Here is a 13,546-nt window from a genome sequence, read left to right as displayed (position 1 = left end):
AAGTACCTGTTTATCTCAAAGAGTCTATAATTCTTTTAATTCCAGGATTTATTTTTCCCTCCATTACCTTTCCCTACTTCTACCATTATTTTGACATAAATAGCTTTAAATCTCATAGTTTCCACTTGGTAGTATAAGCCTAGGACACAGCAGGCACACAATAAATGCTTTTTGTTGGTGGTGGTGATAAGGAATTGGATCAAATGACCTAAATTTCCTTCTCACTCTAAAAGCCTGGGACTGTTATAGTTCTATCCAGGGAGAACTCAGTTGTGCTTGGATCATATAAAATACTTTAAAAAGTTATTATCCTGCAATCTTGAATACAAGCAGTGCTGAGAGGTATATGTCTGTTGATTTTAACCTTTGTTTTTCTTCTGGCAGTATCTTGATTAGGAAGCACTCAACAGACTTATAAGGCAGTGTTCATAAGGCAATTGAACAATCTTAACATAGGTAATCATAATAGACCTAATTGAATTTGAGGCTCATGGCATCACTAGAGAATGACTTTTATCTATATGCATTCTACTTGTTAGATGGCAGGTGATAGTATAGACATGGAAGTAATCCAGAAAAGTATTTTCTCTCTATCTTGCAAGAACTAATCTGAGTAATTTAAATACTATGTAGTTAATGGGTTGCGGGAAACGAGTTAAGTCGGCTCGCGTGAATTGCGCGTACTCCGCGGGAGCCGTCTTAAACTCGGTTCATATAGATTTGCGGTGGAGTATGGGAAACGTGTAAACTCGGGCCGATTGTAACTGCGTATTACCAAATATTTCATTTCAATCGAACCCATACTTCAAAAGATATAGGCATTTTAACGCGCCATCTTATATTTTGGCGGGAAATTCACCCGCAACCCAAGTGTTAACATTCCTGGTATTAGTTATGTAGGAAAAAAATGTATAAAATAAGAAAGTAAATTATGGTATCACTATGTGATAAAATATAATAGGCATAAACAGACACTAAAATGAAGTACTGTTATACGAGATGACATAGATGAACCTCGAAAGCATTATGCTAAGAAGACACTAAAATCCACATACTGTATGATTCCATTTATGTGAAATGTCCAGAATGGACAAATCTAAAGAGACAAAAAGTAGATCATAATAGTGGCTTCCAGGGAAGAAAGAGGTTATTGAGAATGACTGCTAATGGGTGCATGCTTCTTTTGGGAGTGATAGAAATGTTCTGAAATTAGAAAGTGGTAAAAACCACTGAATTATACATTTTAAGATGGTGAATTATATTCCCAAAAATAAGAAATAAATTGAGAATTAATTTTGAAATAGTTTTTGAAATATGAGACAATAATCAGGACATGGTGAAAACAGCAAACTATAAAATTATACTCACAATTTTGTCTCAATATTAGCAAAATAATTATAAAAAATAAATCAGAAAAAAAAAAACAAGATGACGGCATAGGTAAACACCAGAGATTGCTGCTTAGCACAACCACTTCAAGAATACAACTAAAAGATAGAACGGACATCATCCAGAACCACAGGAAGGCTGGCTGAGTGGAAATTCTACAACTAGAAGGAAAGAGAAAAGCATACCGAGACTCAGAGGAGCTGCGGTGCGAAAGTAAAGTACAGAGGTATGGAGGCGCACGCGGAGAGGGCTGGTGGCTGAGGACACAGTTGTCTTTTTCAATCGGTAGGGAGTCTCAAGCTCTGAGCTCCATTTCCAGGCGAGTCTCTGGGGACCCAGACTTATACGAGAGAAACTGGACTGTCTGGCATCAGTCGGAACTTGAGGGCAGCTTTCTCTCGGAGGTGCTTGCAGCGATTGCCGGGACACTGAGAAGCAGGGCCTCTGAGGGAAGCCATAGCTGCTTGCTCCACCGTGTTGATCCCCTGGGACCCCTGCCCCGCCCAAGCTGTGTGCGCTGGCTTTTGCATATGAAAGGCCTGGCCCTTTGCAATCTGAAAATTACCTAACAAACTTGCAGTTGGCCCAAGGCCCCAGGGCAACTTGCATTGCTTCACAGCTGAGCTCCTGCTGGGTAGCCTCAGGCAGAGGCTAGATTAGCACCTCCTTAGAGATCCAGGAGCCAGTGTGCTCGGTGGTCAGAGTGGGACCATGCAGATTGCAGCTCCTCAGATCCATAAAGGACACACTTCAGGGTGCAGACTCAGTGAGCACCAAAGCCCCACTGAAGCAAGTCTTGCCCCGGAGGGGTGTTTCCAGCACAGTTCTCCCACTGCAGACACAGCTGATTCTCACAGCCAATTGGCCTGGAGGTCAATTCCTCCCAGTGATACCTACAACAATCAAGGCTTAACTACAACAAGACTGTGCACAAAGCCCACAAGGGGGTGCACCAAAAGTGTCCACTTCAGGTAATTGGGGAGGTTGAGCCACTGGGCCCTATAGGACACCTAGCACCGAAAGCCACTCTATCAACACAGGGAAGCATAAAAAATGCGGAGACAAAGAAACAGGACACAAATGACAGAAATGGAGGAAAGCAAACTACTGGATATAGAGTTCAAAACCACACTTTTAAGGTTTTTCAAGAACTTTCTAGAAACCGCCGATAAATTTAGTAAGACCCTCAAAAAGTCTGGTGAGACCACCGATAAATGTAGTGAGACCCTCAAGAAATCTAGTGAGACCCTCGAGGATATGAACAAGGACCAACTAGAAATTAAGCATACACGGACTGAAATAAAGGATATTATGCAGAGTTCCAACAGCAGACTAGAGGATCGCAAGAATCAAGTCAAAGATTTGAAATACGAAGAAACAAAAAACACCCAACCAGAAAAGCAAAATGAAAAAAGAATCCAAAATACGAAGATAGTGTAAGGAGCCTCTGGGACAGCTTCAAGCGTACCAACATCCAAATTATAGGGGTGCCAGAAGAGAGAGAGCAAGATATTGAAAACCTATTTGAAGAAATAATGACAGAAAACTTCCCCTACCTAGTGAAAGAAATAGACTTACAAGTCCAGGAAGCGCAGAGAACCCCAAACAAAAGGAATCCAAAGAGGACCACACCAAGACACATCAAAATTAAAATGCCAAGGGCATGCCGAAACCGGTTTGGCTCAGAGGATAGAGCATCGGCCTGCGGACTGAAAGGTCCCAGGTTCGATTCCGGTCAAGGGCATGTACCTTGGTTGCGGGCACATCCCCAGTAGGGGGTGTGCAGGAGGCAGCTGGTGGATGTTTCTCTCTCATCGATGTTTCTAACTCTCTATCCCTCTCCCTTCCTCTCTGTAAAAAGTCAATAAAATATATTTTTAAAAAAATGAATAAAATAAAATAAAATAAAATAAAATAAAATGCCAAGGGCAAAAGACAAAGAGAGAATCTTAAAAGCAGCAAGAGAAAGAAAGTCAGTTACCTACAAGGGAGTACCCATACGACTGTCAGCTGATTTCTCAACAGAAACTTTGCAGGCCAGAAGGGAGTGCCAAGAAATATTCAAAGTAATGAATGCCAAGAACCTACAACCAAGATTACTTTATCCAGCAAAGCTATCATTCAGAATTGAAGGTCAGATAAAGAGCTTCACAGATAAGCAAAAGCTAAAGGAGTTCATCACCACCAAACCAGTATTATATGAAATGCTGAAAGGTATCCTTTAAGAAGAGGAAGAAGAAGAAAAAGGTAAAGATACAAATTATGAACAACAAATACACATCTATCAACAAGTGAATCTAAAAATCAAGTGAATAAATAATCTGATGAACAGAATAAACTGGTGATTATAATAGAATCAGGGGCATAGAAAGGGAGTGGACTGACTATTCTTGGGGGGAAAAGGGGTGTGGGGGATTCGGGAAGAGACTGGACAAAAATCGTGCACCTATGGATGAGGACAGTGGGGGAGGGTGAGGGTGGAGGGTAGGGTGGGAACCAGGTGGAGGGGAGCTAATGGGGGGAAAAAAGAGGAACAACTGTAATAATCTGAACAATAAAGATTTAATTAAAAATAAATAAATAAATAAAAGATAAATGTCATGGGGATGTAATGTACAACATGGCATCTATGGTTAATAGTGTATTGCATATTTGAAAGTTGCTGACAGTAAATCTTAAAAGTTCTCATCACAAAAACAATTCTGTAACTTACTGCGTTGATCATTTTGTAATATATACAAACTTCAGATAATTATATTCTACACCTAAAACTAATATATGTCAATTATATAGCAATTTTTTAAAAAAAGAAATTTTAGGAATGTATCATGGACATGAACAAAAATTTAGCTGCCGGGGATTTCATTAGAGCCAAACAAGAGACAAAAATTAAAGACAACCTCAATGTCAATGAATAAAGTATATCATTCTATGTGATAACATTTTCTGTAACATTTTAAAATGCTGTAGAACAATCTATAATGAGTCATTCAATAATATCAGACATATTGTATAAGGGGGTAATATATATATATATATAAAACAAGCCAGTGTCGTGACGACCAAACGACCGAGAGGTGCTCAGTCCCTCCCCTGCAGCTCACAGGCTCCGATCGCAGCAAGGCGGGCGGGACAGCGAGCACCATGAGCAGAGGCAGGAGGGTGGGCGGGGCTGCGAGCAAGGCGGTAGGTGGGTGGGGCTTCAAGCAGCAGCGGGGTACCGCACAGGATTTCTCACGCTGGGACTCTAGTCTATCTATATAAAAGGCTAAGTGACCGACCGTAGGTCCCACAACTGTCCAACCAACCTACCAGCAGGTACATATGATACGCACTGGCAATTTACATATAAAGCTCTCGCTGACACCAATCGCATGTGTGTATTTTGATCTGTCACTGTCGATCATGAATTTGGTTGACACTTCTATTATAGAGAAAGGGCAAATAGTGATATTAAAATATTTCTAATTAATTTCCCTTCAATGTGCACGAATCTGTGCACTGGCCCACTAGTAATAAATAAATATTAAATTTACAGGAAACTTAATAAGAAAACTCAGGGTATAAATGCACATATTCATATAATCAATTGAAAGGGATCAAATGAAAGTCCTAAATTAACTTATTAGTAGCCTAAGAAAAAAACATTTAAAAAATTTATTTCACACTAAGGAGAAAAGAACAAAAATACCACCTCCTTGTCCTAAAACATGATGAAAACAAGACGAAGATGAAAAGATATAAACTATCAAGGTATTTCCTAAAGGCATAATTTCTCAAAGTCCCCCAGTTTAAGGCTAGTAAGCGTCAACATGCCCGTAAATCCATGCCACACTGACTGGTCAAAGAAAAGAACATGTCAAAACTAATCTGTTTGGGATTTCTCTGTAACCTTAAGGCCAACACTGAAAACATCCTCTAACTTACGATGTTAAGACACTTTTAATGCACTACTTTTCACAACTGTCCTTATATTCCTAAATTCCTTTTCTCATTAAAAGTCTATTAGGTTAAACCGAAGATCCAACATGTAAACAACTTCCATTAGGTTTCCAGAGGTCAGTAAAACCAATATCTCTCATACATCTAAACTCTACTGCATTTCTTGATGTCAGCAATCATGTCATCTACTTCTTAGGTAACTCACAGCTTTTGAAGCAACTAGGCTTCTTGTGTACAACAGTCCCTTCAATGACATGGACACACACACACATCTGTGTAGTTTATACTGGTGTGCATGCAGAAGAGAAATAGGCTTTGACCATCTGAGAAGCTGATTATGTATTACAAATACAGAAATCTTCTAAAAATGTTCTACACATAATCACATAGGGTACTGACATGCTCATCCAGAACCAGGTGCATCATAGTGCTTGACACATGAGATGCTGAACAAATGTTTATTGAAAGAAATACATAAATGACCGTCTTCAACTCTGACTCATAGCTATTCTATTATTATGCTAAAAAATGTTCCCTGAATTAATAATAGTTTTCATTTCACCAGCAACCCTGTTCTAATCACTCTTCAATTTTCTACATCTGTCTGCCAGGTATTTGGAAAGAGGAAGTATTTCCTATGCACACTATATGAGGGAGTATTTCTAAGTAAATGAATCAGACTGACCACTCTAGGTTATAAAAAGGCATACAACAATAAAGAGAAAGGAAAGGAGAGATACAGATAAGAAGGGAACCAACATCTCAGAAAATGAAATATGGAGCCAAAAGTAGGGATTATTTGTAGAACAGTCTATTCCTCTAGCCCAGTGGTTCTCAACCTTCTGGCCCTTTACAGTTCCTCATGTTGTGACCCAACCATAAAATTATTTTCGTTGCTACTTCATAACTGGAATGTTGCTACTGATATGAATCGTAATGTAAATATCTGCTATGCAGGATGGTCTTAGGCGACCCCTGTGAAAGGGTCATTCGACCGCCAAAGGGGTCGCACCCACAGGTTGAGAACCGCTGCTCTAGCCCCTAGTGCCACACTGCCACTCTTCCTCCCCTGGCCAAAGGGGGAAAAAAATAGAGAAAAAATGAGGCTTCCCTTCTTGATAAAAAGAGCAGTTACTGAGAAAAGATCTCTACAAGTTGACATTAGGAATTCACACAGCAGAATAGCCAGTTCCAAAGCCTCATGACAACAATTCCAATCAATGACTGGAGTTCCCCATCAATTCTTCCGTATCGTGCTCTTTAAAAAGAACAACCAGTAACCATCGTGCATTAGAAGAAAGCCACCACAAGAGAGAAAAACCAATAAAAAATTACCCTGCAGGAAACAAAAATAATTTGAGGCAAAAAAAAAATATGAGGTTTCCCTTTTGACACTTTTCATCCTCATTCAGAAGATAGCATTATCACCCAGCCGGTGTGGCTCAATGGTTGAGCATCCACCCATGAACCAAGATGTCAGTGTTCAATTCCCAGTAAGGGGCCATGCCCCAATTGTGGGCTTGATCCCCAGTAGGGAAAGTGCAGGAGGCAGCTGGTCAATGTTTCTCTCTCATCAATGTTTCTATCTCTCTCTCCCCCTTACTTACTCCCTCTCTAAAAATCAATAAAAACATATTTTTAAATGTTAGCATATCCATAAAACAAGAAAGAAAAATTCAAGAATCAAAAAGAATTTCTGGAAATTAAAAAATGATGACAGAGGTAGCCACTGTGGCGGTGGGAGCCGAGCCCCTTGTACAAATTTCATGCATTAGGCCTCTAGTATGTATATAGATATATATGTATATAAGTATAAAAGAAAAAGAAAAAAGCAACAGCACATGATAGTAAATACAGTGCAAGAAAAAATAAATCCAATTAGAAGGAAGATTAGACATCTGGTAAATTGAATAATGGCCCCACAAAGATGTCCACATCCTAATCCCTGAAATTTGTGAATATGTTACCTTGCAGGTGCAGATGTGATTAAGTTAAGGGTCTTGAGATGGAAGGATTATCCTGGCTTATCTGGATGGGCCCAGTGTAATCACAAGGATTCTTCTAAGAGAGACAGGAGTGTCAGGGACAGGGGCAGGTGAAGTGACAATGAAAGTAGAGAGAAAAAGGTCAAATTTTCCTACACAACAGGTTTTGAAGATGGAGGATAAGGTCAAGAGCCAAGGTACGCAGGTGGCATCTGAAGCATCTGGAAAGAATGCAACTCTGCCAATTATCTTCACTTAGGATTGTGATCTTTAGAACAGTAAGAGAATAAATGTATCTATATATATAGAACCCTAATATGCAAATAGACCAAACAGTGGAAGAACCGAACAACCAGATCCTGAGCAGGAAAGGGCGGCCTGCAGCCAGCTCCTGTGTGTGCCTGCCCTTGGGATCACAGCGGCGATCACGGAGCAGGAAAGGGGGGCCTGCAGCCAGCTCCTGTGTGCGCCTGCCCGTGGGATCGCCCTGGAGATCATGGAGCAGGAAAGGGTGGCCTGCAGCCAGCCCCTGTGTGCACCTGCCCCTGGGTCACCACGGCGATCCCACAGCAGGATAGGGCGGCCTCTAGCCAGCCCCCCTGTGCGCCTGTCCCTGGGTCGCCCTGGCGATCCCACAGCAGGAAAGGGCACCCCACCCTGGCCACAGCTCAAGGGAGAGTACAACATGCAGTGGAGGCCAGGAGCCTGAGAGATCAAGAGAGGGGCGCCTCCAAGGTGTGGCTGGGGGCAGGCCCCCAGCAGACACACACATACACACACACACACACACACACACACAAACACACACACGACGCCTGCACCGAGCCTCTGCTGCCAGACTGTGGGCATCAGTAGGACATCCACTGAGGGCTCCCGGACTGAGGGGCAGGCTTGGCTGAGGGAACCCCATCCCCCAGTGCACGAATTTCGTGCACCGGGCCTCTAGTATTATATAAGCAACTAAGTTTGTGGTAATATGTTTCTACAGCCATAGGAAACTGATACAAGACACCACATGGAGAGACCACATCAAAGCCAAGAAGACAACCGAAGCACCCCAGCAGAGAGCAGAACCTAGACATGTGAGACAAGCATCTTGGATGTTCCAGCTCAGTCCAGGCATCAGCTGAAGCTGCATAAATGACCCCAGCTAACACAACATGGGCAGAAGAAATGCCCAGTTAATATGAAGAGTAACATGCGCAGATTAACCTTGCAACCTGAAGCAACTTTAAAACTGACAACCCACGTGAACCAGTGATTTTTCAGACACTGGGCATCATCAAGGAGCACAAGACCCTGAACCCTGAAACAAGGGAAGCAAATGATTCCCAGCTTACGGTTTGGAGAGTTTCCAGAGTATGTTGCAAAGTAGGGCAGGGAATCCTAAATAAAGCCTGGGTACAGGTTTAAGGCATACAGTGGCAGTGATGACAAACAGCTCTCTAGAAATCTACCTGAAGATTCTACTTGTGGATGCCTCCATTCTCCAACCCTCTCTTTAACTGGACCATACTCCACAGCCTTAAGATACTTTTAAGAAGACTTATTCAGGCATCCGTACTACCTGTATCTATTCTTATATCCTGCTTTCTTAATCAGTAGCTCACTATACCTATCTCACTGTTTCATCTGATGCCTTCCTTAATGCAATCCTTGCATAAATCAAAACAGCTATGAGTTTAAAATAAATATGAAACATTTGGATAGAAATTTACATAACTGCAAACAGGGATTTACACAAGGCCAGGGTCATTATATAAGACCAGTAGTTGGCTTGGGTATGTGTTTCAGGTACAGTGAAAAAGTGCAAATGTGGCGCAGTTACATATTAACAGACAAGGGAGTCTGAAGAGCTGTCACAGAGTACCACCTACAGGACACAAATGGGAAAACAGCCTTACCTTTGCTCTATCAGACCATCCAAAGGACTGCACTGTTACATCCAATCGCTTCATCAACATCCGCCGACGGCACTCATATTCACAGGAAAGAGCATCATTGATTCTTTCCAGTTGTTTCTAAAGAATTTGAAAACAAATATCATAAATTTTAGACTCTTTCATTTTGCAAAGAAAAGAAGTTTTAAAATTGTGGTCAATACTTCCTACTGATTCAAAAGATACTGTACTTGAGGGCCATTTTCTGATCCCATGAGACTTTTCATTAAATTATACAAATAATAAAGAGTATTTGATAGAACATTTGTAATATTCAGAAGATAGTAAACATATAAATTAAATTTTACAATTGGCGAATTTACCTCATCTTCGATCAAATGTGTTAATTTAAGTAAAACATCTTGTTAAGTAGTGGGGACCAATAAGGAAAGATCATGTATATAGATGAACCGTATGTATGTATATAGATATATATGTATATAAGTATAAAAGAAAAAGAAAAAAGCAACAGCACATGATAGTAACGTCCAAACCAATAACGTCCCATCTTGCTGGTTTTGAACTATTATCCTTTTCATATCACAATTATACTAACATCCTCGGCACTATAAAAACTCTTGGCCAGATATTTTTAAAAGTAATAATCTGATTGAAGAAGTATTTGGACTTATCTATACATATAAAACCCTAATATGCAAATATTAGGATATGCAAATGGCGGAACAACCGAAATACCGGTCGCTATGACATGCACTGACCACCAAGGGGGGTGCACAGAACATGGCGGGCATCAGCAGCAAGTGGGAGAGCACAGAACATGGCGGGCAACTGCTGCGGCGGGATAGTGGAGCAGGTGAGTGGGGGCACCAAACCAAGGTGGGGCACTGGTCACTGTCATTAGAGCAAGCCTCTGATGGTTACTGAAAATTCTTTGCTCCTGCGTGCCATGATGCCGCCGGGCACTAGCACCTGCTGCCGGCACCAGCCCTGCTTGCATCCGCTGCCGACGCCAGAGCCACCTCTTACACCTACTGCTGGCGCCCCGCACCAGCCCCGATTGCTCGGAGCCCTCAGGGCTTCTCCACTTCCCCATGCTCCTGAGGGGCAATCAGGGCAGCAGCCGCCACTCACACCTGCTGACAGCGCTGGCCCTGCTTGCACCCACTACTGGCGCTGGCCCCAACCACTCCATGCCATCAGCGGGTGCGAGCAGGACCGAGGGAGCGGGGCTGTCGGCAGACGGGACCGGGGGCTGTGGTGGGAGGGGCCGGGAAGGGGCGCGGAGGATGGGCTGAGACCCACCCCTGTGCTCACCGCAGCCTCATGGCCCACAGTTCCTTTTGAGGTGCACAAATTCATGCACTGGGCCCCTAGTTATTCTAGATATCAATTCATTTTAATTCTCCAAAATAATAGATGCACACTACACACTGTAAAATCTAAATGCTTATTTATAAAATTAAGTCATATTCACTAGGTGAATTACATACAACTAATAAAAGATAGGTGATGGGGACTTACTGTTTGTTCCAGATTTAAGTCCATTTTCAACAGTGGTTTTCCCACATGATTTTTCTGGACTTTTGCGAGAATATCTTTCACCTAAAAGTAAATAAATAAAATAGATTGTCAAAATGTATATTCTTTAATTTAAAACAATCTTATTCTTTAATGCTATAGAATAAATAAAATGTTAAAGTGAAATAACTAAAATATACCTTTAGCCCTAGCCAGTTTGGCTCAGTGGATAGAGTGTCAGCCTGCAGACCAAGGGTCCTGGGTTCGATTTCAGTTAAGGGCATATACCTTCGTTGCAGGCTCCTCCCCAGCCTGGGCCCTGGTGGAGGCTCTTGCAGGAGGCAACCAATCGATGTGTTTCTCTCACATCAATATTTCTCTCTGACTTTCCCTCTCTCGTCAACTCTCCCTAAAAATCAAGGAAAATATCCTCGGGTGAGAATTAACAAAAACAAAAACAAATAAACAAAATAAAATATACCTTTACATACTAGGAAAGAATATCACTACAAAGCAGAATATCTTTTTCTCTTTCTTAACATATTTTTATTGATTTCAGAGAGGAAAGGAGGAGAGAGATAGAAACATCAATGATGAGAGAGAATCACTGATTGGCTGCCTCCTGCACGCCCCCTACTGGGGACTGAGCCAACCTGGGCATGTGCCCTTGACCAGAATAGAACCTGGGCCCCTTCAGTCGGCAGGCCGATGTTCTATCCACTGAGCCAAACCAGCTAAAGCCAGAATATCTTTTTCAAAGAGCATTAGCTATATTAATTCAAGCTATAACACATCTTTTTCAGAATAAGAAATTATGTACATAGACAACTACAGTAGTTACAAGTTTTATAATAAGAATTGTATATTTTATGTAAAACAATTTTGGAGTTTCTTCTTAAGATGGTACTCTCTTACATCCTGGTAAATGCTCTAAAAGAATACCATTGACGAGCACATTGGTTTTTCTCAGTTAAGTACTATGTACACATTCCAATTATAAGTATTCTGGTTTCATTGTTCAGCAGGACACCATAGGAGACCAAGCCCACTAACTTATAGTCACCACATACAAAATTCATTATTTTTGCAAACACATAAAAGAAAAAAATATGGAAATATTTCCTTTTGATAGGTACTGAATGGAAAAGGAAGTCCTTTTAAGTAAATATTTAGCCACAATGACTCCAGTAACAACTACCTTATAATTAACCTGTCAGCATTTGAACACAGGCATTATAGCCTGCCTTAAGTAGGGAAAAGAGGTTTGGGGAAATTATTAATACCAACTGGAACCCATAAAAGGAAAGGAAAAAGCCTTTAGAAAGAGCCCAGAAATCTGTTTCATTGTGAAACAGTCCCCAAACATTTTAGCCAATACCAGATCATTGCTAATCCAGAGGAAATGAGGGGAAAAGAAACTCTGAAGAGTAACTTGTTAACTCTAGAACAGTGTTTTTGAGCTGGGATTTACTTACTAATTCTTTTAGCTGTGCCCAGCTGGTGTGGCTCAGTGGTTGAGCGTTGACCCAGGAACCAAGAGGTCACTAGTCAGATTCCCGGTAGGAGCACATGGTTTGCAAGTTCTACCTCTGCCCCCCAAAAGAGTTTCTAATACTGCTTTCATCTTAATACTAAAATTTTCTCACATTCATTAAGGCAAATATTTTTTATTTTTCAGTTCATAAAAAAATCAATGCAAAAAAAATACTTTACTTAAGGTTTTAGTTTAAAGCAGTATGTCTAAACATGGAGTGTTAATACCTATTCTTAAGGTGAGAATTTTCTTATCATTCCCTTACGAGGCTCCTATAAAACCTAGAAATTAGGTCAGAATTTGGTCTGTGAGAGTAGAATTCTCGCTAACATATGGCTCGACTAAGAAAAAGGGTAGTTTAATAATTGAAAATAATTCAAAAAGCTTGAAGTAGGTAGTTTGTGGTTTTCACTCCATTAGAATACTCATTCATTCACTCTACAACAAACACTAAATACTTATCCACCAAAAATTGTGCTGCCAACGAGAACTACATTGCAATTCTATTAACAATATCCACTAAAAAAATTTAATTTGCCTTTGACCTTATAGGATAACTCTACTTGTTTCACTATGGTGTATTTCAACCTTGTTTAGGAAAGGGATCCTTAAATTTGCAAAGTGATTTCTATCATGCAACTCTCAAAAGCCTAAGGCAGATTAGGTCACAAACATATTAACTCCAAATCCAAAGTTTAGTTTTCATGAAGATAAACTCTCGTGAAATGGAATGTATATCTTATACTTAAAAGGAAATATTTACATTTTTTTAAAATATATTTTATTGATTTTCTACAGAGAGGAAGGGAGAGAGATAGAGAGTTAGAAACATCGATGAGAGAGAAACATCGATCAGCTGCCTCCTGCACATCTCCCACGGGGGATGTGCCCGCAACCCAGGTACATGCCCTTGACCGGAATTGAACCTGGGACCTTTCAGTCCGCAGGCCGACGCTCTATCCACTGAGCCAAACTGGTTTCGGCAGCACATTTTAATACAACATTTACATGTTAGCATTTAGTTAAATTTTGGGGAAAGAAAAATAAAACAAATACAATACCTTTGACTCCACTTGGTTTAACATAAGTGGAATGTCAGAAGTTGCTGAGTTGGGAACACCAAGGGTATCACAGATAGCTTGAACTTCCTGATAAATTTCACTGTTTTTATCTAATTGAGAATTTTTACGTTTCTTGTTCTGTAATATCTGTAAAGCTTGAAGCTCTGTACTTAAAAATACTATAAGAAAAAGGAAAAACAAATAATGTTAAAATGT

At 40.7% G+C, this 13,546-nt stretch overlaps 2 protein-coding genes across 3 annotated transcripts in view; one reads left to right on the top strand and one right to left on the bottom strand.

Annotated features, from left to right (window-relative positions):
• Window positions 1–8,631, top strand: part of RASGRP1 (RAS guanyl releasing protein 1) — a 97,559-nt gene extending 88,928 nt beyond the window's left edge. The window contains exon 17 of the mRNA XM_023752905.1: window positions 8,305–8,631. Coding sequence (XP_023608673.1) covers window positions 8,305–8,310 — 6 coding nt within the window. The 3' untranslated portion in view covers window positions 8,311–8,631. The remainder of the gene's footprint in view (window positions 1–8,304) is intronic.
• Window positions 1–13,546, bottom strand: part of FAM98B (family with sequence similarity 98 member B) — a 34,231-nt gene that overhangs the window by 2,851 nt on the left and 17,834 nt on the right. For both annotated transcript variants that reach the window (XM_014454756.2, XM_014454757.2), the window contains exons 4-6: window positions 13,331–13,509; window positions 10,739–10,819; window positions 9,221–9,337 (exon numbers count right to left, since the gene is read on the bottom strand). In XM_014454756.2, coding sequence (XP_014310242.1) covers window positions 9,221–9,337; window positions 10,739–10,819; window positions 13,331–13,509 — 377 coding nt within the window. The remainder of the gene's footprint in view (window positions 1–9,220; window positions 9,338–10,738; window positions 10,820–13,330; window positions 13,510–13,546) is intronic.

The sequence above is a fragment of the Myotis lucifugus genome, unplaced genomic scaffold, assembly GCF_000147115.1.
Source record: "Myotis lucifugus unplaced genomic scaffold, Myoluc2.0 scaffold_38, whole genome shotgun sequence".
NCBI lineage: Eukaryota > Metazoa > Chordata > Mammalia > Chiroptera > Vespertilionidae > Myotis > Myotis lucifugus.
The sequence above is the reverse complement of the archived record's forward strand: the minus strand, read 5'-3'. Positions and strand labels throughout refer to the sequence as shown.